At 41.5% G+C, this 26,918-nt stretch overlaps 1 protein-coding gene across 1 annotated transcript in view; it reads right to left on the bottom strand.

The window, feature by feature from the left end:
* ADGRV1 (adhesion G protein-coupled receptor V1) overlaps positions 1 to 26,918 on the bottom strand; it is a 921,762-nt gene that overhangs the window by 730,781 nt on the left and 164,063 nt on the right. The window contains 4 exon segments of the mRNA XM_030193377.1: positions 1,243 to 1,487; positions 3,888 to 4,103; positions 6,050 to 6,265; positions 10,758 to 11,367. Coding sequence (XP_030049237.1) covers positions 1,243 to 1,487; positions 3,888 to 4,103; positions 6,050 to 6,265; positions 10,758 to 11,367 — 1,287 coding nt within the window.

Raw genomic sequence — 26,918 nt, 5'->3', positions numbered from 1 at the left:
TTTTTGCCTTTATCTCAAAGTTTTCCAAAATATTTTTGCATTCCCCTTCTGGGGTTTTTTCCCTAGTCTTTTCTGCCCAAAACACAGATCTTCATTTTGCTTCATTTTTCCTTTTAGGTGTCTTCTTTCTCTTTTAGCAATCACTTCTTATCCCTACATCTAATTTCATTTCTTTCATCTCAATTCTTTCCAATTCTTTTCTGCCCCATCTTTCATTTTCTTTTCATCTGTTCTCCGCCTCTCTCACATATTGTCCTTTCTCAGATTTGTATCTGCCTTCCTGGCTCTTACTCCTTCTGTTTCCATATCAACTCTGATCCTAATTTCCTATACGAGTTCTTTCATTTCTTCCCTGTTTCTTAACATCAGTCCTATTTTTCCTCTTTTTTTTTTATCAATCCTTCACATGACTCTCATACCTTTCCTAGGCCTCATTCTTCTCTCTGGTTCTCAATCTCATTAATTGTTCCTCTCTTCTCTGGATGCTACCTCCCATCCACAGCCCTCTATCTCCCTTCTGTCCCTCAGCTCTTTCTTCCTTCCTCTAAACCCTCTTCTTGAATTGTGAGCTTCCAGTTAACTAAAAACAGTGTTGCTTTCTAGCAAACATTTTGTGGTCAAAAATTGTGGATATTCCCGGACATGACTAAGACCACTCAGGAGAAGAGAAAGCAGTTTCTGGAATTGAGAGAGGAAACCAGGTCTTTGGGGGCAACATTTTTACCTGCTTATCCCTGCAAGTGTGTTGTAAAATATTTAGGCACAAAGTATGTGTTTTTTGTTCTGACTCAATTGAGAGAATTTATAAATATGAAAAAGCTTGTCAAGTCATGAATCCAGTTTAATGTACTAATGGTGGTAGATAGGGCTATGCCTTTCTTATTGCATATGTCTTTAATTTAGATTCCCTGAATCATTTAGATTCCTCCCCATTAATTGTGGTCTAAGGAAGATATGGTGATTTAATACTGTTTCTTTAATTATGAATGTGATTTATTTTGTATATGTGTTTCACTTATATGTGTATTACTTGTAACAAGTGTAATACTTGTAAAAGTTAATACTTGTAAAGGTATATACATTTGAATAAAAAAAAACAGTGTTGCTAATATTTTCAGTCTAATATAGTCGATTTGCATCTTTATTTAAGCAAAGTCATTTCTATAAATTCCCCTTTGTCATCTACAAATCAAAAGAAATGATAGCTTCTGCACAATGTAGGTTAACTTGCGTTTGTCTCACCTCTTCAATTTCTGGTATGTCGTCTGCCAGAATCTCCAACAACAAAGTCCGAATGGTTTCCCCAGGGTCAAAGGTCGAATTACCTGAGACAACTTTCAGGTCATCAGTAGCAAGCTGCCCATTAATAGTGGCAACCCAGTGGACAACAACATTGCCAAGTGTCCCTGCAGTCCGAATTACTGGAAGCTCTACTTTCACTGCACTGAACTCAGGCTCATCTACGATGAGTGCTGTGATCTGAAAAACTGAAAACATGGCAGCATATGGGGAAAACTTGTTCTTCTTTTTCAAAATACTGCAAACCTGACTTTAAATAAAATGTTCTAAACCCCCGGATTCTATATAGTGTGACTTAAATTGCACATGCAAATCCAGTCATAGTCTGGATTTGCACGTGCAACTTAATTACTTAAGAATCCAATCAGTGATGATAATTTCCACTTAACAATCAATTATTGACACTAACTTGCATTAATTAGAATTTATGCACAGAACTGTCTAAGCGTATTCTATGATGTGATGCATGTAACTTCTAAGTCGCGTAGTTGAAAAGGAGTCATGGCCATGGGTGTAGAATGGGCAGGTCATGAATGTTTCTAAAATCTATGCGCGCTGTTATAGAATACACCTGGCCCACGCCTAATTTAGACATCGACATTTCCACCAAGTTTTACTTGGCATAACTGCCTATGACTAAATTTAGTCGCATGGACAAGTACTCAGTGCATTCTATCAACCGTGCAGAAATTTAGGTTTATTTTATAAAGTACGCCTAAATGTAGGTGCACTTTATAGAATATGCCTACACGTATTTCATTTTGACGCCAATTTTTTTGGCATAATATATAGATTCTAGTCCATAATGGGTAAAGTAATAGAATAACGCTTAGCACCCAACTAGCACGTATGTGCGTAACTGTAACAGTCATGTGCCTACATGCTATGTGGTAACGTGAGTGAGGTTGTTGCTTGGAGCCATTACAAACACAGTTATAAACACATAGGATTTGCAAGCAAATGGAAACACTTTATTGTTATAATTCAGCATGTGCTTACCTGTTACTTCACAGACTTTCGTCCAACACAAGTAAAGTCTCTATTTCTTTCACATATCACTATCAATGCTCTCTTCCTGGAGTTGGCTCCTAGCCTAGCCCAACACAGTGACTAATAACGCTATCTTGGGACCTGTCCAGACACCCAGAAAAGTCAAGTATGTCTGAATACAATTCAAGATATCTTCTACCTTGGCTGTCTTCCTTATATGTACATCTAATCCTTGGAGGCTGAGAATTACAGTTTCCCACCCCAGGAAAACTACTGAGCTCTGGCCACTTTTCTTCCCTGGTACTTCTCTCAAGTACTGTAGCCTCAGTTGCCATTCCCTTGGAGACCTCTTGCCTCAGGGCCTCCCCCTTGAAGACATCTTGATTTAGGGCCTCTCTGAACTGTTCTACCTTAGGACTTTTAACCATCTCCCTATCTGAGACCCACTCCTCTGACTCGGCAGATGTAACCCCCATCTACCCTAAGGTGGCTCACTCTCAGACTCAGTGAGAGAGTGATCCTTTGGGAACCAGGCCATGTACCACCCACTCCCTCACACGCTGGTATTCTATAAATTATGTGCACACTCAGCACATAAATGTGAGGGTGAAATTATAGAATGAGAAGGATAGTCCTGTAATGAAGAATTTTGGATTTAGCGCATACCTTTCTCAGTAGCATCCCCTGAAGTCCTTTTACTATGGGAAATTAAATATTTTTTAGCATTTGTCAATCACTTATATAACTGACATGTATAGTAAAATTCAGCCACCTGTACTAGTGATACATTTGGTAATGTGGGCCAGAGTTTACAGCACAATTGACTCATAACCAGTATGAAGGAAGAGGTGATAATTCTGCCATACAGGACATAGGTGAGACCTCTCTAGGAGCTCTGTGTTCAGTTTTAAAGGCCATATCTTACTAAGGATATAAAAAGACTTGAAGCAGTTCAGAGAAAAGTGACCTGAATAACTGTAGAGAAAAACAAGGACAGGGAAGATATGATACCAACATTTAAACATTTGAAAGGTATTAATGAACAAAACACATATTTTCCAAAGACCGGGGAGCCACAGAACCAGAAGACATGAAATGAATCATAAAGGAGATGAATGCAAAAGCAATATCAGGAAATATTAATTCATAGAAAGGGCAGTAGATGTTTGGAACACCCTCCAGGTAGAGCTGGTGGGGCCAAAACAGTGACGGAGCTCAAAAAGGTAGGTTCTCTATTTTTATTTAAAGCAAACATAACTGACTTCCACATTGTGAAAAAGCATATGATATGACCTATAAGGAGCAGCAGTTCAACCCTAAACAGAAGAGGGAGTAACCTTCTCAGAGCAGCAGTTAGAACCCTAAAGAAAAGAAGGGAGTGGTAATTACAACCTTGAACTAAAGACGGGATAACCCACATGAAGTGGCAATTACAACCCTAACGTTAGTGGACAAGCTGGATAGGGCATGCTGGTCTTTATCTGCTGTCATTTCTTATGTTACTATATGACCCTTTCTTAAGAAAATTTTTTAGAGAAAAATATAGGAAAGTTAAAAAATAAAAATAAATAAAAAATTATAAATCTATTCTAATTTACCAAAAGATCCATAAGGGTCATCAGAGGCCTCGATGATTATAACTGCTTGAGTCAGGTCACCCAGTAGGGCTCCCCCTGTTGTCTGATTCAGCAACTCCACACGAAAGGATTCTTCCACCTCAGGATTGACATCATTAATGATATAAATTGGCACAGCTTTACTTGTTTCACCTTCTAGTAATACAACATCAGTTGAGGCTACACTGTAGTCTTCTCCTGCACAAGAACACATGAGCCTTAATATAACTGTTACACGTTTTCTCAAATAATGATTATTAAGAAAAAATGCAGCAAAATCAATCATTAACACTTTTGGGGGTCATCTTATAAAGGTTTTTACCTGTATAAAACATGTTTTACAAAAGGAAAAGATTTTTATATAAATGCATACGTGCGTAAAATGTATGTGTGCCAAAAGCTCAAGGGTACTTTTACAGGGACCACACTTAGGCATTCCTAGGGCGTCATTTTCATTGAGCGGAGGAATAATTTTAGTGCATGCATGTATTTTATAATAAGCTTGTACCCACCTAGAATACATACACAAATTTACACTCTCTGAAGCAGGTATAAATTTGTGCATGTGACCTTGCACCCTATTGGAGCTGGTTCTGGGTGCTTATTTTATTGCCTTTATAAAATAGGCTTAAGGTGCCTTTTTGGACTTTTTTCACCTATATGCCTAAATTATAAAATTACTTCATACGTGTTTTCTCAGTTTCATTATTGGAGCAATTTTCAAACTACTCACAGGCCTGCAAACTAAGATTAGAAGAGAAAAGTAAATAATTTGTTCTGACTATGAAGCTGGTGCAAAATACCTGCACAAAAGGAAGTACAAGAATTTTAAAATGAAATCTTTTGTGTTTGTTTACTAGTCTCTGAACCAGACCCCCTAGATTTTATATATGGCACTGTTATGAAACACCTAGCCTGGGGCTACACTGTGGCCACTTAGAGGGACTATCCCAGCACAGCTCAGTTCCGCCTACACCTGCCACTTGTGCTCTACACTAGCACCCTCCTCCCACTGACTGGGTTCCAAAAGCATCTGGGTGAGTCTCCCGCTTTTAAAGGTGTTCCCCAGTGATTTCAGGGTTACTGGGGACATCACAGACCCAACACACAGACCATCAGGATTCTTAGTCAGTCCAGATAATCAGAGGCAATAAACTAAAAATGTTTATTGTCATGAAAAAATTGGAACAATGAACAGAAAAGGTGCAATCAGCAAACAGTAATAAGTAACTGAATATGAATCAATTATAAAACTATCTAAACACGTGTTTACTATCTAAATAGTACCTGGGGAGTTTAGGACATATAGCTGCTCACAGGTTATCAAATATAACTGTAAAGATCTTTCTCTGTCTTCTCCCTGGCTAAGACTGGGGCAAAAGCCAGTACATCGTAGCTGAATTGAGCTCCCAGGCCAATCAGAAGCCAGAACAACAAGTTTTCAAAAGTACACTGCATCTTACTTTCTATCTGTGTTAGACTAAAAAAAAAAAAAAAAAAGTCATTTCTCTGTAACAGTTTTAAACATAAATATGCAGCACCTGCCGGCCAAACTAAAGAAATACACTTCAAGAAATAATTAATACAGTTTTAAAACCCACTGTTTTTTCACAAGCACAAAAAAATTGGCATCAAAATTTAAGTGTGGATCCAAGGTGTGCAAGCGACCAAATTAGTTAACTAGCTATCAGGTATGAATTAATGGGCCTTAACAATCAATAAGTGCACTTAATTGGCACTAATTTGGATTTGCGAGCGTATCTGCTTGCACACTATTCTATAACCCTGAGTGCCTAAATCCCATAGCACCCTCAAAGGGAAAGGGAAAGGGAAGGGTGGGTAAGAGCATTCCGAAAATTTGCACATAGTTTTATAGAATAGTGCCATTTGCGTGCTGAAATGCCATGACTTGAGCGCCAGCATTTACATCAAGTTTCAGCTGGTGTAAATACCGGCTTTCAATTTTAGGTGTGAGAATTGGCTCTAAGCACTATTTTATAAAGAACGTTCATCTCGGAGCACCCTTTATAGAATACTGCTTATTGCCGATTTTTTCTGACATTGCTTTGTGAGCACCATTTATAGAATTTTCCCCGATATAAATAAATTGTGTTGATAAACGGTACAATAGTATTCTTCCTTACCTGCAGTTGCAGTCATTGGCACAGCCTTAAACTTCACAGAGACATCTGCAAATATTCCTCCAATCCTGGTCACATTGATGATTGGTCCAACATAATTTTCAGCAACCAGCACAGTACTGGCTGAGAGCTGAAGAACTCCAAAAGCATCATCATTGGCATCAATAATTATTTGAGCAATTGTGTCACCTTTTGGGCCAAGGCGAGGAGAATCTACAACTAGAACAGAAAAGTACTAGGATGTTCAAAGGAAAACAAACAAAATTATTGTTGTTCTAATTAAGTTAGATGGGTGGCAAGTAAGGTATTTATTCATCTCTGCATAAACTTCAGTGGCTATACAGACCTAAATTTAAAATTCTATGGGGTCCTTTTACTAAGGTGCGCTGAAAAATGGCCTGCAGTAGTGTAGACGCGTGTTTTGGGCGCACACTGAATTATTTTTCAGTACACCTACAAAACTGCCTTTTAAAAATTTTTGCCAAAAATGGACGTGCAGTAAAATGAAAATTGCCGCACCTCAATTTTGGGTCTCAGACCTTACCGCAAGTCATTGACCTAGCAGTAAGGTCTCATGCGGTAATGGTGTACGCACATCAAATGCCAAATGGCGCGCGTAGCTGCCACGTGTCAGAAAATAAAAAATATTTTTCAGATGCACGTAGCGGGCGCGTGCCAAAATAGAAATTACCTCAAGGGCCACTTGGCAATATAGCCAGCTGCAAGCTATGCCAAAACATCTCACAGGACCCCACAGTCATTCACAAAGGAATAATATTCAATATAAAGGAATATTTCACATGCTCATCTTCCAATGTGGTATATATCATTCAGTGTAAAAAATGTAACGAAGGATGCTATATTGGAGAAACAGGCCAGATGCTAAATACAAGATTTAATCTACATAGACATCACATGAAGAATGCTGGTGCCAGCCTGGTTCCCACCCTGTGGGTCAGCACTTTACAAAACCAGATCACTATACCAGTGACTTCATAGTAAGAATCCTGAAAGGTAACTTTAAAACAACACAAGAATGTAAGACCTTTGAAGTCAGAATGATTGAATATTTTGACACCCAACAGACAGGACTTAAAGATCTGGGTTTTCTAGCCCATTATAAACCATAAAGTTGTATTGCTATGTTTATCACCCTACTCTCACCTATCCACCCCCATCCTGTTAGACTATCTCTGAAATGCTTTGATGTTCCCATGCAAACCTCCTACCCACCCCCACCCTGTTAGACTGTCAATGAAATGCTTGGATGTTTTACTTATATATACTGTCAACTATCACATTTGGTTATTTCCGATCTGATGAAGAAGGGCAACCTTCGAAAACTACTCAAGAAATGTATTGTTATGACCAATAAAAAAGGTTTCATCTTATTTTCTTTTCCATGTTTTATTTTGTTTGATTTCTATTGATTACCTATATATGGATGGTAATTTCCTAACATAGCATCATGGATAGGGGCTATTTTATAAAGAAAAGCTGGTGCTTATTTTTCTTTATGAAATACTAGTGTAGTTTGCCAAATGCATGCTTACACTGCAGGTGTGACATATACGTCAGCCCTAGACCTGGTGTAAATATCCATGCCTATATTTTGCAAAATCACAGGTAGATCATGAGCGGCATAATTGAAAGGGGCGCCCAAGTTTTCCTGGGGACGTTCTCGCAGGACGTCCCTGCGAAGCGGCGGGGGAACCTGTATTATCGAAACAAGATGGGTGTCCATCTTTCATTTTGATAATACAGTCGGGGACACCTAAATCGCAAAATTTAGGTCGACCTTAGAGATGGTCGTTTCTGATTTTTGGCGATAATGGAAACCGAGGACGCCCATCTCAGAAACGACCAAATCCAAGCCATTTGGTCATGGGAGGAGCCAGCATTCGTAGTGCACTGGTCCCCCTGACATGGCAAGACACCAACCAGGCACCCTAGGGGGCACTGCAGTGGACTTCAGAAATTGCTCCCAGGAACATAGCTCCCTTACCTTGTGTGCTGAGCCCCCCCAAAACCCCCATCCCCAACTGTACACCACTACCATAGTCCTTATGGGTGAAGGGGGGCACCTAGATGTGGGTACAGTGGGTTTCTTAAAGAAAAGAGAGAAAGATCAATGTCAGAGAAAAATGTATTCAAGGAAGTGAAGAAAGAGGAGCAAACATAAACAGAAAAATGCAAAAGAGATCCTGGAAAATGAGTTATGTGTAGACTACTATAAATGATCTTGTCTGTGTGCCTCAGCTAGATTGTAAGCTCCATGAACAGGACTTCTCTATGTTTTATGTGTCTGTATTGAACTGGAGACCAAACAGCATAGGACAACTATCTATAGGGTCACCCTGAGGCAATATCATCTCAATGATATGCAAGAACAATTGCCCTGCACACATCTAGTACTGCTATAGAAACATAGAAGCATGACGACAGATAAGGGCCGAATGGCCCATCCAGTCTGCTCATCCTCAGTAACCCCTAACGTTTCCTTTTCTTAAGAGATCCCACGTGCCTGACCCATGCTTTCTTAAATTTAGACACAGTCCTTGTCTCCTCGACCTCCACCGGGAGGCCATCCCACACATCCTCCACCCTTTACATGAAGGAGTATTTTTTTGAGATTCCTAGTAAGCCTGTTTCTTCCTAACTTTATCTTATTCCTTCTCATTCCAGAGTTTTCCCTCATTTGAAAAGGCCCACCTCCTGTACATTGATGCCACTGAGGTATTTAAACGTCTCTATCATATCCCTTCCCGCTTCTCTTCCAGCGTATACATGTTGAGGTCTAAGCCTGTCCCTATATGCTTTGTGACAGAGACCACTGATCAATTTTATAGCCACCCTCTGGACTGACTCCATCCCGTTTATATCTTTCTGTAGGTATGGTCTCCAGAATTGCACACACTATTCTAAATGGGACCTCACCTGAGACTTATACAAGGGGACTATCACCTCTTTTTTGCTACTGGTCATCCCTCTCCCTATGCACCTAAGCATCCTTCTGGTTTTGCCTGTTGCCTTTTGTACCTGTTTGGCCACCTTAAGTTCATCAGATACAATCATCCCCAAGTCCCACTGTTCTTTCATACTCAGAAGAACTTCACTCCCCTATACTGTACCGTTCCATTGGATTTTTGTAACCCAAGTGCATGACTCTGTATTTCTTAGCATTAAATCTTAGTTGTCAGTTATCGGACCATTCAAGCTTCACTAGATCGTTCCTTATGCTATCCACACCCTCCAGGGTGTCCACCCTATTACAGAGTTTGGTATCATCCGCAAAGAGACAAACCATACCTTACTATAGAAATGTTTAATAGAAATAGTAGCAGCTTAAAATGATTAAATATGTTAAATATATATCCCCAAACTATAATATTTATACTATACTATTTAATTATATTAGCACATCTTTGAGATGCATTTCAAACTCATCAAGTTGTTAGATGCATACAAATAAACTGAATATCACTGAATAAACATTCATGGTAATGCAGTGTAAACTGCCTAGACTTTCTTAAGAACTAGGCGGTATAGGACATTTAAATTAAATCATAAACCAACAGTCTGGTTTACTATAAAACAAGTCCCTTACCTGTAAGCAGTTCTCTGTGGACAGCAGGAAACAAGTCCTCACTGATATGTGATGGTAAATCTCCAGTTTAGATACGTCAAAAAGCTTTTGAACAGCCTACTGTGCATGTGCGTCACTTCCTGCCTGCCCCTTTTGTTTTGGACCTCCTCAGTTATATTTTAAGCTCAGAGTAAAATACAGCTCCTTGGGAAGGCTGGTGAAAAGAGGAAAGTCCGAGTTGATCGGAACCCAAAGATTTCAAGACAGTACAAAAAGGGAGCAGTTTTGTCCTGCTATATATTTTTTGGGACTATTTCCTGTAAGCACCTCTGAAGAGCAGGCCAGGTTAGAAATGGGCCTGGAGAGGTACTTAAGGTTGTCGCTGTGCTCTTTGATGAGAGATGAAACCTCCTTGACAATATCTCCAAACTAGCTTCACTTGTCAGCACAGCATGTCAGCAAGATTTCCAGATCATCACACTGAAACCTGAGTCCCGAAGCCATGAGAGTCTCTGGGCATCAATACTAATAACAGAAGCTCCCAATGCCATATCAAAAACATGTCACTCAGTCTGTATGCACTCTTTCCTATTGCCCACTAGTGAATGGAGCTGACTGGCCTTCTCTTGAGGGACAATGTCTATAAACTCATCCATACTGAGCCCTGGGGAACCCCGCTAACTACCCTTCTCCACTGAAAATATTGACCATCTCTTCAGAGAACTTCTCTGATTCTATGGTCAGAATCACAGGAATGCTGTGATATAGAGACACTAAGAAATAATCAAGAGAAGAAGTCTGGGTCCCTGATTGTCTCGATACATAAAAATACAACTGATGAGGAATTATTGGCTCTGTGAAAAGAAAAACTGTGACAGCAGCAACAGAAAGTAGCATGCATGTGCGATAGGCTTCTCAAAAGCTTTTTGATATATCTAAACTGGAGAAGTTTCCCCACATTGGTCATTGTTGTTGATTTGGCCCATCAGTGAGGACTTACTCTCCTGCTTCTCCACAGAGAATATATGCAATCCACTTAATTTGCTTAGAATTTGTAATACTGAAGGCCCCTGTTCCAAAAACCCTAAGTCCAAAAATGAATACTTGAAAAAAATATGTACTTACTTGATTGGTTTTGAACGCCTTTTATCAAAGTAGCACTGAATAATTCCACAAACACTGATTCAGCCTTCTCTGGGTCATCATCATCCAAAACAGGAAGGCCAATAGTAGCCTCGCTCATGTTAGAAGTGAAGACTACAGCTCCAGATATTGGTAAATAGTCTCTTCCCTCTGTTGCTCGAACCACATTTGATGGAAGGTGAAGTAACTTGTCAGTGTCATTCATGGTTCTATATTTGACCAAAACTACACCTAAGAGACCATTTAATCTCACAATTGTTAGAGAGACATTTTTTAGTACTTCTGCAACTCTTAGTGGCCTATTTCTTTCAGAGAAGATAAAGCATCCATATGGATCATCATTTGCAAGGACAGTTAATGTAGCATTGGTGTATATCCCCAGTCGGCCATTGGAAACATTGGTGATCTTAACAGAAAACCTTTTGTCTAGTTCTGGAACTTCATCGGAAGATACATCAACTGTTATATTGGCTTTTGTTTGTCCTGTTCCAAAGGTAACATTACCATGATTTGACACCAGGTCCCCAAAAATATCAGAATCAATGCTCCAGTACAAAGTCACCTGGGACAAACTGCCATAATCACGCAGCACCTAGAGAGCAAAACAGTTATAAATAAATGTTTTAAGAATTGTAGATGCTTTTGTAGTAAAATTATCACAGTGCTTTTAGGTATTCTACAAAAAGATTTGTTATGTCATACATTATCTAGCATTCAGGACATAGAGTTCACAGAACAGATAGGGTTTCCAGTAAACTTTTAACTTGCACCTAAAAAAACCAAAACAAAAAAATCCTGTGTATATCTGCATCTTAGAAGATGCTGCAACTTTGTTGTAACAAAGACTACCACTAAAGTTAGGATAGATAGTTAATTTAATCAGTAAGTGGGTAATTTTGTAAGGTATTGCCTAAGCTAGAAGGTCAAGTAGGCATCTATTTTAAGCCTATTTTATAAAGACACATTGAGGTGGGAGCAATACTATTTATTTAGGGGTCTTTTACTAAGGCATGCTCACGTTTTTAGTGCACGCTAAAATTGGACACACACTAAACGTTTAGAGATGCCAATGCATTCCTATGGGCATCTCTAACATTTAGCGCATGCCCAATGTTAGCGCGTGCTAAAACCGTGAGCGCACCTTAGTAAAAGACCCCCTCAGTTAGTTATGACATTTATATCCTGCATTAGCCCAAGAGAAACTCATGTTCAATGTGGCTTACATGAGAATTAGAAAAAGATACTAAACATGTCTGATTTGATTAACAAGCAAGTAAAGTACATCATAAGAAACATCATGAAATTTATCATAAAATACATCATGAAGTGGTATAACAATAAACTTGATAAGAGCAAGTATAAATTGAAAAGGTAATACTTAGTGATTGGTTTCTAATCTTAGGTGCCCAGAAAGTTCATTCTATACAGGAATGTAGGCAACACTGGTAATAGTGAAGCCAAATCAGTGCTGGGCAGACTTCTACATTCTATGCCCTGATCATAGCTGGACAGATTCTGCTTCAGAAGTTGGAGAACAAGGTCAGTGCCAATGCACAAACATCTATGATTTGTGCCCTGACTGTGGCTGAATAGATTTGGGTGGAATGGAGTGGAGCTTTTCAGGGTCTTTGATGACAACTTCAGAAGTTTTAGAACATGGATCATGCTGGGAGACTTCTATGGTCTATGCCCTGAAAATGGCAAGGCCAAATCAAGATCAGGTATATATTTTTTTTGAGATGCGGTGACCAGAATTGCATACAATATTCGAGATGTGGTCACACCATGGAGCAATACAAAGACCGTCTTCAAATCTAAGCTAAAAGCCCACCTTTTTGATGCTGCTTTTAACTCCTAACCCTTGTTCACTTGTTCAGAACCCTTATTTTATCATCCTCACTTTAATATTCCCTTATCTCTTGTTTGTCCAGTTTGTCTGTCCTAATTAGATTGTAAGCTCTGTCGAGCAGGGACTGTCTCTTCATGTTCAAGTGTATAGCGCTGCATACATCTAGTAGCGCTATAGAAATGATAAGTAGTAGTAGTAGTAGCCCTCATTTTTGTTTTCCATGCCTTTCCTAATAAAACCTAACATTCTATTTGCTTTCTTAGCCGCCACCGCACACTGAGCACAGGGTTTCAACATATCATCAACGATGACGCCTAGATTCCTTTTCTGGTCGGTGACTCCTAACTTTGAACCTTGCATTACACAGCTATAATTCGGATTCCTCTTTACCACATGCACCACTTTGCACATGCTCACAATAAACGCCATCTGCCACTTAGATGCCCAAACTCCCAGTCTCGCAAGGTCCTCTTGCAATTTTTCACAATCCTATTGCCATTTAACAACTTTGAATTACATTGTGTCATCAGCAAATTTAATTACCTCACTAGTTACTCCCATTTCTAGATCATTTATAAATATGTTAAAAAGAAGGAACCCCACTATTACCCTTCTCCACTGAGAATACTGACCATTTAACCCTACTCTGATGCACGTAGGTGATTACCGCATGGTTAACTTGAGAGACCTCACCACTAAGTCAATGGCTGGTCAGGTCTCAGACCCAAAATGGAAATACGCCAATTTTAATTTTGCTGCATGTCCATTTTCGGCAAACATTTTTAAAAGGCATGTTTTAGGGGTGTGCTGAAAAATGGATCTGCACACGCCCAAAACACACGCCTACACTAGAGCAGCCCATTTTCAGTGCACCTTAGTAAAAGGACCCTAAAATGCTAGCACAGTGTCACCCTGGGTCTCCCTTCCAGCTGGGGCCCAGGTGGCTACTGCTTACCTTGCTTCACTGGGGAATAGCCAGAGCTCTATGCCATGGGCAGAAGGTCTCCTTATCTTGCTTACTCCACGACAGCAGACATAGGCGGTCGGTGGCCCAACTGTTTGGGGAGGCTAAAGGGGGCGGGGTAAGGAGTGGATCCAGGGGTGGAGCTTACATACATAATTGTCTGATAACACACAGAAAAAAATAAATAAATAAAAATAAAATAATCACAATTAATACCTTTTATTAAAGTTAGATATTAGATATGTATCATATGTCAAAGAATAAAGTGGTTGCTCAAAGCATATACTAACTACAATTGCTCAACTGCAAAACACTATGCACAACTTTGTGCAAAAACACACTCAGAACCATAAATATTACACTGGGCAGAACCTAATACACCAATATACCACCCATATGGAAAATGGAGACCGTCAACAATATGAAACAAGGGATCATATCATCACAATTCTCATGTAGAGCCACAAAACACCCTAATTCATGTTTAATGTGGGATAAAATGCCATAAATAAGTAAATAAATATAAACTTTTAATGTTGAGCACCTGATTCTCAAAGTGGACATATTCCAAACACTATAATGAAAATAAAATGATCTTTTCTACCTTTGTTGTCTGGTGAGTTTTTCTGATCATGCTGGCCCAGTATGATTCTGCTGCTATCTGTCCTCAGTGCAGGTCAGGAAGTCATCCTCATTAAATATCTCCCTGGCAACCCAGGACACCTCCAGCCAACCCCCCCCCCCCCCCCGCTCTCCCCCCCCCCCCCCCCCCGCTCTCCCAGCAGTAAGGTAAACAAACCATAAACCAATTTCTACAACTGGACAAGTCTAGAGGGCTTTCACTGCAGCTCCTGCTGTGAGGATGGAGGTAAATCAACAATTTAAACCCCCTCAGAGCACAGCAGCGGAGGCTTAGCCTGTCCATGCCTCTTATACGGGGCGCCTATGACAGCAGAGGAAACTGGGAAGGTTACAGTTCCCTCCCTTTCTGCCTGCCGTCGGTCTTTTATCAGGAGTTCAGTAAACAAAACCGGAAGGCACTGATAGATTCTCCAAGTCAGATTTCCTTTAATCAGTTTATTATTTCCAGCAAACCACTTAGCACAACCCTGCTCCACATCGGTAGTGCTCATACAGCTTTATTCCTCCTCTTCTGGTTTAAAGTAACAGTTAGTGCTCAATACCGCTGCACAGAGAGTTTTCTGGCACCACACTGATCTTGACATTCAAACCCCTGTAGCCTGTCCTTTGGTTCACTTATCACAGTCCAATCACTTAGTACTACTCTTTACAGTCTGCCTTGATAGCTTGCTAGCAAAGCTCTCCCACAGCTTTCTCCCAAACTCTGCTATCCTTTCCTCCCCCTTTTTGCACAGGTCCGGCAATAACCTGACCCATAAAGCTTTTACCTTTCCTTTGGAGGCTAGGGCAGAGACGTCCATCAGCTCTACTCCTCCCTCCTTCTGCCTATCTCCCTCGTTCTTATCCTACTCTATAGCTTCTTCTGCCCCTGCCTCCTGCAGCCAGGGCCACCGAGGGGAGGGGGGGCAGGGGGGGACAAAATTCCCGTGGGGCCGGGCCTCCAAGGGGGGCCAGCGCCGCAGTCCCACCCGCCACCGGGCCCCTTCCACCCGAACCCCCGCCAGCAGAAGTGCTATCTTCAGACTCATCTCCGGCATGCGCGGCCACATAGACTCGCTCCTCTCAGCTGATCTTCGCTGTACGCTGCAGGGCTTCTGTGCGTCTGACATCCTGCTGAGAGGAGCGCATCTGTGTGGGCCGCGCACTCCGGAGTCAGAAGACAGCACTTCTGCTGGCGGGGGTTTGGGTGGAAGGGGCCCGGCCCGGTGGCGGAGGCGGGTAGGAGTGTGGCACTGGGCCCCCTCAGGGGGGCGGCGACAACCTGGGGGGTGGCAGTGGGGACGAACTTGTCCCAGGCCCGGCCCATTCTCTCAGCGGCCCTGCCTGCAGCTGCTGCTCATCACTTTGATTGGAACTCATTTCCCAATCATTCCTTTCCCCCTCTTCTCCCTGTGAGTCATGGGTTTTACCTTGCCCTGGTGATTTCTGGGGACTGCAGTTCTCGCTCCTATACAGTAATACCTCGGTTTTCATTGACTTCGGTTATCACCAGTTTTGGTTTTCGTTGATTTTTTCCACGAAAAATTTGTCTCGGTTTTCGCTGGTTGCCTCGGATTTGTCAGCATGCCCACGTAACCTCACTGCTAATTTTGTGAAAACAAAGGGCAACCCACGCGTTCTCCTGCTCAGTGCTAATACTACAATTACAGTATTCGGTGTAATGTGTTTATTTTGCGTTTTCCAGTTTCAAATCTCATTGCCTCGGTTTTTGTCGGTTTCGGATTTCGCAGATTGTTTTCGGATGGATTAACGACGAAAACCGAGGTATCACTGTATTGATCTCTTACCGAGCTCTTTTCCACCAGAGGGCGAGCTATGCCTCCTGGGGGAATCTGAGACTTGTAGTCCCTTTCCCTGGGAGGAAAGCTCTCCTGTTGTTTCCTCCTCCACTTGTCTTATGTAGTGCTCCTGCTCCCCTGCTCACTGCTCCTGCTCACAATAGGTATGCTGACAATTGTCAGAGTGATCTTTTTGCCACTTCCGTTCTGCACACCTCAGCTGTTTCTTAAGTAATCTCAGACCATCATGATACCATGGATGAGACTTTTTGAGAGGAAACCTTTTTTTTTAATGTCAATGCTCTATCTCTTCAAATTTTCTACTCAAGGTATTATCACAAGTTTTACTTTATCTTTAAAAGGTTGTGTGAGGAAATCCCCAGGGAAAACTAAGCAAAACAGTAAGCTGCCCAGGATCAATAGCACTCAAATTCTAACTATACTGAGGCAGTCAATGCTGCTTTAGAAAAGGACAGCTCTCTGCTGAAAAAATAAAATTGAAAGGTTGGAAAATCAGCTCTGTGCAAATGATTTGAGGTACATTATTTTTCCTTATTGTACAGATGTGGATTCAGTATTTGCAGATGCTCTTCATATGAATCTTTCATCACCTCCTTTTATTCTCAAAATTTATTATATTTCTGATTCAATTCCGGTGACTTCAAGTTGTATTAGCAATAATCTATTGGATACCAGTTTGATACTAGATATGTCTGTACAGGAATCCATATATACAGTGGGGGAAATAAGTATTTGATCCCTTGCTGATTTTGTAAGTTTGCCCACTGACAAAGACATGAGCAGCCCATAATTGAAGGGTAGGTTATTGGTAACAGTGAGAGATAGCACATCACAAATTAAATCCGGAAAATCACATTGTGGAAAGTATATGAATTTATTTGCATTCTGCAGAGGGAAATAAGTATTTGATCACCCACCAACCAGTAAGAGATCTGGCCCCTACAGACCAGGTAGATGCTCCAAATCAACTTGTTACCTGCATGACAGACAGCTGTCGGCAATGGTCACCTGTATGAAAGACACCTGTCCACAGACTCAGTGAATCAGTCAGACTCTATCCTCTACAAAATGGCCAAGAGCAAGGAGCTGTCTAAGGATGTCAGGGACAAGATCATACACCTGCACAAGGCTGGAATGGGCTACAAAACCATCAGTAAGACGCTGGGCGAGAAGGAGACAACTGTTGGTGCCATAGTAAGAAAATGGAAGAAGTACAAAATGACTGTCAATCGACAAAGATCTGGGGCTCCACGCAAAATCTCACCTCGTGGGGTATCCTTGATCATGAGGAAGGTTAGAAATCAGCCTACAACTACAAGGGGGGAACTTGTCAATGATCTCAAGGCAGCTGGGACCACTGTCACCACGAAAACAATTGGTAACACATTACGACATAACGGATTGCAATCCTGCAGTGCCCGCAAGGTCCCCCTGCTCCGGAAGGCACATGTGACGGCCCGTCTGAAGTTTGCCAGTGAACACCTGGATGATGCCGATAGTGATTGGGAGAAGGTGCTGTGGTCAGATGAGACAAAAATTGAGCTCTTTGGCATGAACTCAACTCGCCGTGTTTGGAGGAAGAGAAATGCTGCCTATGACCCAAAGAACACCGTCCCCACTGTCAAGCATGGAGGTGGAAATGTTATGTTTTGGGGGTGTTTCTCTGCTAAGGGCACAGGACTACTTCACCGCATCAATGGGAGAATGGATGGGGCCATGTACCGTACAATTCTGAGTGACAACCTCCTTCCCTCCGCCAGGGCCTTAAAAATGGGTCGTGGCTGGGTCTTCCAGCACGACAATGACCCAAAACATACAGCCAAGGCAACAAAGGAGTGGCTCAGGAAGAAGCACATTAGGGTCATGGAGTGGCCTAGCCAGTCACCAGACCTTAATCCCATTGAAAACTTATGGAGGGAGCTGAAGCTGCGAGTTGCCAAGCGATAGCCCAGAACTCTTAATGATTTAGAGATGATCTGCAAAGAGGAGTGGACCAAAATTCCTCCTGACATGTGTGCAAACCTCATCATCAACTACAGAAGACGTCTGACCGCTGTGCTTGCCAACAAGGGTTTTGCCACCAAGTATTAGGTCTTGTTTGCCAGAGGGATTAAATACTTATTTCCCTCTGCAGAATGCAAATAAATTCATATACTTTCCACAATGTGATTTTCCGGATTTAATTTGTGATGTGCTATCTCTCACTGTTACCAATAACCTACCCTTCAATTATGGGCTGCTCATGTCTTTGTCAGTGGGCAAACTTACAAAATCAGCAAGGGATCAAATACTTATTTCCCCCACTGTAGGTGTGCCTGAGTTGTTACCTTTATTAATACAGTGGATCGTGATTGGGTCTATCAACAGAAAATGCATACTTATTCAGGTGTTTTCCCTAAAACTCAAGAAGCTGGTGGAGTGTTTCTTAAATTATGTCATAGGGCAATAGCACTTCGTACATCTTTTTCTCTTAAGTATCCAAGTAGATGTTTAATGAAATATAAAGACAAGGATTATATTTTTTATCATTCTGTATATTTGGGGGAATTCTTCAGAGCCCAAGACCAGCTGATTAATAATCAATCTGGTAATACACAAGGGGAAATTTCACACAACGGACGGTTGGGCCAGCATATTTTGATATTTGGGCTTGATCGGTTAAGGCAAGTGTGTTGTTTAAGTTCCTCAGATGCCTTGCTTGATTGTATTGCTTCCCTACCTCCCAGACAGGCCCTTTAACTAAACTGTGCTAATAAATGGGCTTAGTGCATCCTTACACAGATCTTTCCTGTATGCCCATTTCAAGCAAAGTGCCTTATTTTCTATTTGTTTTATTTCTGGCTGTGCACTAATGTTAGGATTAGTGCATGACACTTAATGTCTCCTGTTCAGGAAGCACTAAGGGCTCTTGCATTATGGACTGGCTAATGAACAGCGCAATGGTAATGTCAGCATGATAGCTGAGTAGTGCATCCAAGTCCATTCTCTGCCCCTGACATGCTCCTCCACAAAAAAAGAAGAAAAAACTAAGGAGCCCTTTTACCAAGCTGTGGTAAAAGTGGCCCTGTGGTGGTGTCGGCATGTGGATTTGCAGCGTTCCAAGGTCCCTTGTACCACAGCAGATTTATTTTTTAAAAAAGGAAAAGGCTGTAAGTACAAACTTGCTATGCGGCTATTTCCTAGGGGAGCCCTTACCCCCTCCTATTTAGGAGGCGATAAGGGCTCCAGCGCTAACCCAGCAGTAACTGAACAGCGCACGGTGCTGCCTGATGACCGGCAGGTAAACCCCTGGCGATAAAATTAAAAAATATTTCTGACGAGTTTATGGTGTTGAGCAGACTGGATGGACTGTACAGGTCTTTATCTGCCGTCATCTACTATGTTACTATCCTCATGAGGTAATATTCAAAATAAGCCCAAATGGCGCATGCTGGGGGTGGCACTGCCGCTGGCTCCTGCAGTGGTCCGGCGGTAGTGCCAGATTGGCACATGTCAATTCTGCGGTAGCTCTACCGCGATGTTGTAAAAGGACCCGTAAAGGCCAATGGCGTGCAGATAAAAAAATAATAATAATTCAGAATGCTTTAGCATGTCCTACATTAGGCTATTTTTACTGCATTAGAGCCTAAAACAGCTTAGTAAAAGTGCCCCCATGGTGTTAATATATGGCCTGGTTTTAGATCTACCACTGGAATTGTGATGGACAAAGCCACAGAGCCAAAAACATCTGAAAAAGTACTGATTAGGCCAAACAAGTAACAAATGAATTAATATTTGAGAATCTGCAGAAAGCAGGTCTGAACAATGAGTCTTAACACAAACAGGTACAATATTCAAATAAAATATAGCACCTGTAATGAAAGAATGATGGATAAAATGGAAAAAATGTGGCTTTCAAAATGGGGTTTATTTTTGTATATTAATGTATAAAATGATACAGAGATCAGAAGATGTGATGAGAGGTGTTGCAAAAACATTATGTGAAACTGGTATCTCAACAGAAAAATATGTTAAGTAACCGCAAAAACTGTTTGTTCCAAAAACATGTTGACATAACCGGAAAATGTGGCAACCTGTTGAAATAGATGGAACGGAAGGAGCTGGGTACAAATGCACAGATGGCAGGACGTGAAAGTATAACCGCAGAAATTGAGAAATAACTGACAAAAATTGTACCTCACCATAGACTTCTATGGAGAGGTAAGGGTATAAAAGAAGAGAGATTTTGGCTTAATTTGAGGAGTCGTCGTCCGCACTTCTCAGACGCCAGAACGCTGTGCTATTGAACCCAGAATCTGTCCGATGTCTGTACAGAATTGAAACATTGGTAAGAATAAATATCTTTCTATCTGAAATCTATTTCTGTCTTTATTTTCAAGTATTCCTTATTTTACTAACTAAACAAAACTAAACGCACACCAGACACTCATTTGGTGCATAAAATACTGATAGATTCTAATAGCATATATGTGGGAACATAAATGGCCCAGAATATACCTAGATCCAGAAAGACAGAAAGCAGTAGTTATGGGAGTTAGTTTCGAATTGCGGCTGTTGATGCCTGCCCAGACCAGACCCCCATGGGACTGGGTGACAGTGGAAGTAAGAAAAACAATTCAGAATCTTCTGGATGAACTTAATACGTTCAATCCTCCATATGGAATAGCTCAAAGAGGACGAAAACGAGGTCAAACAAAACAGTAACAAAACAGTGGTGAGCCCCGGTCGCTGAGCGTACTCGCTGACCTTCCTCCCCCCCATTTGAACGCAAGAGGGGATGTTTAATCTGTGCGTTCAATGTCCTATGTTTTCTTTCTGTCACCTTCATTTTCTTTCTATTTCTCTCTCCTACTTTTCTGACCTATCTCCCCGTGGCCATTATCTCTATCGTGTCCCTCCTCTGTCATTCCTTCATTTTTTCCCTCTTCCTCTCTCCCCTTCTGCCTCTTACGGACATTGCCCTATTGCGGGGTAATGGGCACTATGTTCTGTCCGTTTCTTTTTCTCACCCCTGCATTAAATACTCTCCTATTTTTCTGCCTTCTTCCTTTGTCTCCTGCATTTCTTATTCTCCTGCACTGGATTAACACACCTGTTTCTTTGTCTTTTTATGATTCTGTCCACCTGACTGTCCTTATATTCCTCACCTATATACTGTTCCTTTTGAGTGTTTGCTGTATGAAAGAATATGAATGCCATCTCGATTCTAAGTTTTGGGAGACCATACTTAGCAGATGGTGACTGTATTTTCTCTTTCACCACGATTGTCAGTATGCGGTCTAATGCGGGCTATTCTTTGCCTAACGCCTTGACATTTCGTGTCTTTAGTCTCTGTCCCACATTTGTTTTTCTAGCCTATATTCCTTATTTTTGCCTGAACCCCTGTATATTTTACTTTCCTGATAACCTTATTAGTCTGCCTTCAAATCATTCTGTTCTCTCTATCTTCTGTCATACTAACCGCCCATGGCCCCCCCCCCCCCCCCCCCCTCTTCCTGCCCAAACACTTCTGTTTCATTACTCTTTGTAGCCCTTAAACACTTCGGCTTTGCTGAAACCTGTGATTTGGGTTTTCCCCTTCTTTCAAACTATATTGCAGCTTTTCTGTGAAAATTAACTTTATGATTCTTTGCTATCTTTTCTGCTGATACGCACATTTCCTGGTCTTTACCTTCTGTTCTCATCTTATCGTTTGTGGGCGTGCGCCCTCCCGTTTGCATTTTTTTTTTCTATATGTTCCATGTCTCTCTCGTCCGTCTAATCTAATTTTCTTGTCCCCTATTCTGTAAGTCTACGGTTCCTCCTATTTTTTTTATTTCTCATCTCGGTATGCCATAGGAAGCCCCGGTTTCCACCTGTTTAAATCTCACTATATTGTTTTTTCCTCAGTACACAGCTCATTTCCGGTATTTTTACGGCAGCTTTGTTCTACATTTTGTTACTTTTTGGGCGTTGTTTTTGTCCCCCTTTTTCCTGCTATCGTCGGACTTCTACAAATACTTCTACATTAGTATCATTTTTCTATTTTGATGCCCTGCAAAGTTATTCTTTTTTGTTGCCAGCCCCATGTAACACAGATTTTTTGTACTTCCGGAACTTTGCTTATTACATTGCTAGTAGCAGTCATAATTGAACTAATCCTTTGCCTGCCAGTTCTAAAAAGCTTGCCTTACACAAGCCTAATCTGCCTTATCTGCATCTTTATAAAAGTTGTTAAATTACTTATCTTTTCATGCCACATGCTGCCAAGTCCGTTGTACGCGCACTTCTGAGTATGTAAGAATGTGCGGGTGTATCTTCGCTTTCACTTTTAAGATTACGGCACTGCATGACAAAATTTAAAAACCCCCTTTTTACATTGCCGTATCAATGTTTTCCCCCTATTTTCTGTTGGTACTGCTTTGACTTTTAGCCGTTGTCCTTTATTTCATTTCACCTTTCCAACCCAATATTCTTTAAGTGCTCTCTCACTCTGTTTCAGAGGCAGGTTTTTCATTATTCTTGCGCTGCAACTGACTGCCCGATAGACCTTATCGTGCTCCACAACGTGGTTACTAAGTTATCAAAATATATCTTTATCTTCCCTTAAAGCCGGCTTTCCTCTTCTCTCCTCTGGCTTCGTTTTCTGATGGCAGCGCTGACTCGCTGCTCATCTATAATCTTTATAACTTTTTACAACTATTTATTTACCATTCGTTTTACTGGAAGAAAAATTTGTCTGCCATAAAAGAAAATATTATGTTGCTCGTTTAAGGTTCTGCAATGTCAAGTATTTCTCAGATTTTTTTTCTCTCTCTCTGCTTTGCTCGTGGTGTATGCTTAATTTCCGTCTGCTGTTTCGCTCTATTGCTTTACAGTTTCCCCTCCATAGTTTGTTGTATGGCAAGTCTTTTTCCTACTGTATAGTGAATGTCCCTTACCCGAAGAGCTTATACGTGCTTATTTTGCCTTAAAACATTTCCATCTTTTGTCTAACATATCTACAAACATATCTACGTATCGTCCACTATTTCTGTATGGAACCTTGTCTTTAAATCACTCATTTATAAGTCCCGTCTTTCCGGTTTTACTCTCTCAATTTAAAAGTGCGTAGCTTCTCTACTTCTTCTTTTTTCTGTATGTGCCGAGCTGTTTGGACTTCCTTCCTAATCTGCTACTCTTTAACTTTGGAATCCATTTTAAAATCTATTATTCTTTTTTTCTAACTATTCTATGTTATAAAGTTTGCAGATTTTTGAGCTGCATCTGCTGGATTTTGAAGCTTTACTTTAAATTAGTTGCCAATCACCAATGCATTTTGGGGGGGTTTCCGGATATACACATATTTCTATGGACCTTCTCAAACATCTGATTTGTTTTACCTTTTGCCCGGGCCATTGATGTATGAGTTTTGGACTTCAGGACTGAGTATATGGCATGATTAATATGCACTCATTTCCTGTAAGAACTGCTTGCCCGTAACTTTCCTGCATACAAGTGATTTAAGCTTACGATACTGTGCCTGCGTTCTATAAATAGATAGTGTATGGCAATGTTCTTAGTCCAATCATATATTTACTTCTCTGCAAGTTTAACCCAGTTTTATGGTACCTAGTCTCAGTATGCGTAATGACAAACAGCAGTGTTTGAATGCTTTCGGTTTCAATTGTAGCGATCGCAGCGCTACATCCTTGCTTGTCTAGAATGGGTTTTGTTTTTGCAGTATAATATTATGCGAGCTCCATTATAATGATTTATAGTTTGTTTTTACTAGGGGATTTTTTTGTTTCATTACTTGAAAATCCAATTTTGTTGTACAGTTTTTTTTTTCCTCCTCTGATATGGGGAACAGACGAAGGTTGTTGTTCATTGGTTTGCTCAGCTTGTCCATCAAATTAATTTTTTTTCTTTCTCTCCAAGTCCCACCTACTCTCCTACTTTGTTTCTGTCACTCTTGTGTATAACTTTTATGCATGAATATGCTGTATAACAGTGTGAATGATTTTATTTTCTATTGTATTGCTTTGGTTTTGCGGGCCTCTTCACTGTCGGCTGTCTTATTTTAATGCTTTTGTGTTCCTTTTTATGAATTATTTAATAAGCAAATCTTTAGTCTTGTTACTCTTTTATGGTACCTTCCCCCGAGAGCTTACAGGTGTTCAATGTTAAATCTTTCTTTCCATTTTTTTTTTTTTTATTATATCTATTTTATCTTTACTATCTTTGTAGTTTGTTTCAGGGACCCTTCCCTGGGATAGGCTATATTTTTATTCTGCTTTTTATTTTCTTGTATATCAGTGTCACGCTACAACTATTGGGTTTGATACCGATGTCCGGGACTTACATCCATTTGAGGGCCACAAATCCTTCAATGGATGACGGTATCATAAATACCAGATTTAAAGCAGAATTCCATTCAATTTTCAGAGTGGCCTGCGGATTCGACATTATTGCCCACATATGTGTTACCTAGTACAGATGAGCGTGGGTGCAATATAGAGACGTCTGACGCATTTCATTGCGAGTTTGGACTAGGTGACGAGGGCTTTTCCATATTTTTGGACGGTTAGGTTATGTGGATGCTGCCTCGCCATAAATTCTTTTTAGGACGGTTGGGTTATGTGAGATGCTGTATGTGGATGCTGTATGTGAGATGCTGCCTAGCCATAAAATTTTTCCATGCTTTGTGGATGAGTGGATGCCGCCAAAGTTTAAAAGGCCCATTGGGGTGGTTAGTCGCGTGGATCCCCTAATCAGCGGAAACCCATTGGACCGCTGCTCTTCGATTCATGACACCTTATTCGCTGGTCTTTTGAGTCCTTTTTGGGAGTGTTTGCAATGTCCCTTTTTGGGGGCTCTATCATGGGCTGGAGCTCATGGCCAAGTAACTTGGATAGCTCTTGGCAGGCAGGGAAACGGGGTTTCCTTATGTCTTTAGAAGCACACTCTGGGGAGTAGTTTTTATTAATTAAGGGTAGAGTAGTATACACGTTGACACTATTCTCTTGAACACTTTGATCACCTTTATGGCTTTCATTTGCTTGTTCATTTAACCTGCGGCAAAAGCATTGGGCTTTCTGCCAATTAGTAATCTCTGTTCTAGGTTCCGCCACCGGGACGCTCTTGAAGACGCGTGAGTATAACAGTGTTTTGTATATGCATGATGCATGTTTTTGTTTAGATAATTTTCCCTTGCACGTTATTGTTTGTATACTTTAGCTGCCCCTGCTATACATCTTAGAAATTTGACTTGAACCTTCTCACTTATACATATTGCGTTTTATTGAATACGCTCTTCTATGAGTTCCTATGTGGATTGTCTTCCCCCTATTTCAGATCCCACTATGTCCCTCTCCTCATCCCCTAGTCCCTTGGAAAGAGTCCTTAATTTCTTTCCCGCTGATAGAAAAGAACTTACCCGTTTATGTCAAACCTGGCATACCGGTTGGTCCGCTAAGGACCAAGGACTGGAATGGCCATCAAAGGGCTCCTTTGATCAGGGCAAGCTCCAAGCCTTGGTCTGCTACAATGAGTCCAACAAAACAGGAAAATCTAGGGATAAACATTTAGCTGCTATTAATAAGTTTATACTTATTGCACGAAACCAGCACGATAGAGCTCTGGGTAAGTCAGATACTGACCAAGCCCCCTACCAAGATCCGGTGACACCTACGGCCCCGCCACCTTACGATGCTGCTACTGCTGCAAGCACTACTAAGCTGCTACCATGTGCAGTGGGATATACCCCAATACCCCCAGGATATTGTGATAAACCTATCACAGATCCTCCACTACGGAATTCCCAGGGATCTCAGACGGGGACCTCCTCGTCCCAGGGATCACAAACAGTGACAGCGGGATCTCTAGCTCCTGCGATTTTCGACCCACCTACCACTGTGCACATTGCTGGTGTTGTTGATATATCCCCTCTTTCATCTCAAAAGAACCCTATCCCTATGTCCCAGGGGTCGGCACCAACTCAGCCGCCCGTAACCCCCGCAACAATACCAGTGGCTCAGACTATCGCTCAGTCGCCCACTGTCACAACTGCTCCAACGACGCAAGTACCTACCCAGACCCAGACTCTTACTCCACAGACACGTCATGTCTATCGTACTATTGGTGGTTATGAGATTGAGATACCCCCTCCCATTATTGAGCAGTATCCTTGTGTCCCGAATCCATCGGATCCGGTCTCCATTCACCACCCAACTATCATTCAGACTGATGCGGCTGCCCAGACCTCCACCTGTCCTGTGCCAGGATCAGGATTGACCTCACACATGACTACTCAAACGGCTACCTACCCATACATGGGACATTCAACTCAGACATCACCTCCACCGCCACATTTGGACTCCTCTGTCCAAACTGGTTCCTTGCCTCCCGCATCCCTGCATTACCCTATCCTGTCTCAGTTACGACAGATGGGCTTCATTCCATGTAGTCCTGCTACACAGACACGGGCTATTTGTCAGGAACTCTATGATCGGGGTTTCATTAAAGCGCCCCCTGTTCCAGTGAACCCTTCCATGCCGACTCTAGAACCTGAGTGTTCTACTCCTCCTAGATGGGATCAATTGGGTGCGCGACCAAAGGCTAGGCCCTCCCCATTAGAAGAAGCATGGGAAGTTTTACAACAACAACTCCCAGCTAAATCTGACCTGGAGGATATTCGAAATGAACCTCCCCCAGTGCTAAATTTCTCCTCCTCGGTGGAAGGAGATTCATCTCACCTTGAACTACCCAAGACCCGTCCCCCTGACACTCACATTCCTTCAGGGGCATGTTGTATGCCACAACATGGCACCACATTGGCCAGTATGGGAGATGACCTCGCATTCGTTTCAGAAGGACTTCGTTCCTTACGTAAGTCCATTTCAGTACTCCCGGATACTATTGCATCTGCT

Source organism: Microcaecilia unicolor, chromosome 2 (genome assembly GCF_901765095.1).
Source record: "Microcaecilia unicolor chromosome 2, aMicUni1.1, whole genome shotgun sequence".
Lineage (NCBI taxonomy): Eukaryota > Metazoa > Chordata > Amphibia > Gymnophiona > Siphonopidae > Microcaecilia > Microcaecilia unicolor.
This window is presented reverse-complemented; position numbering and strand designations above follow the sequence as displayed.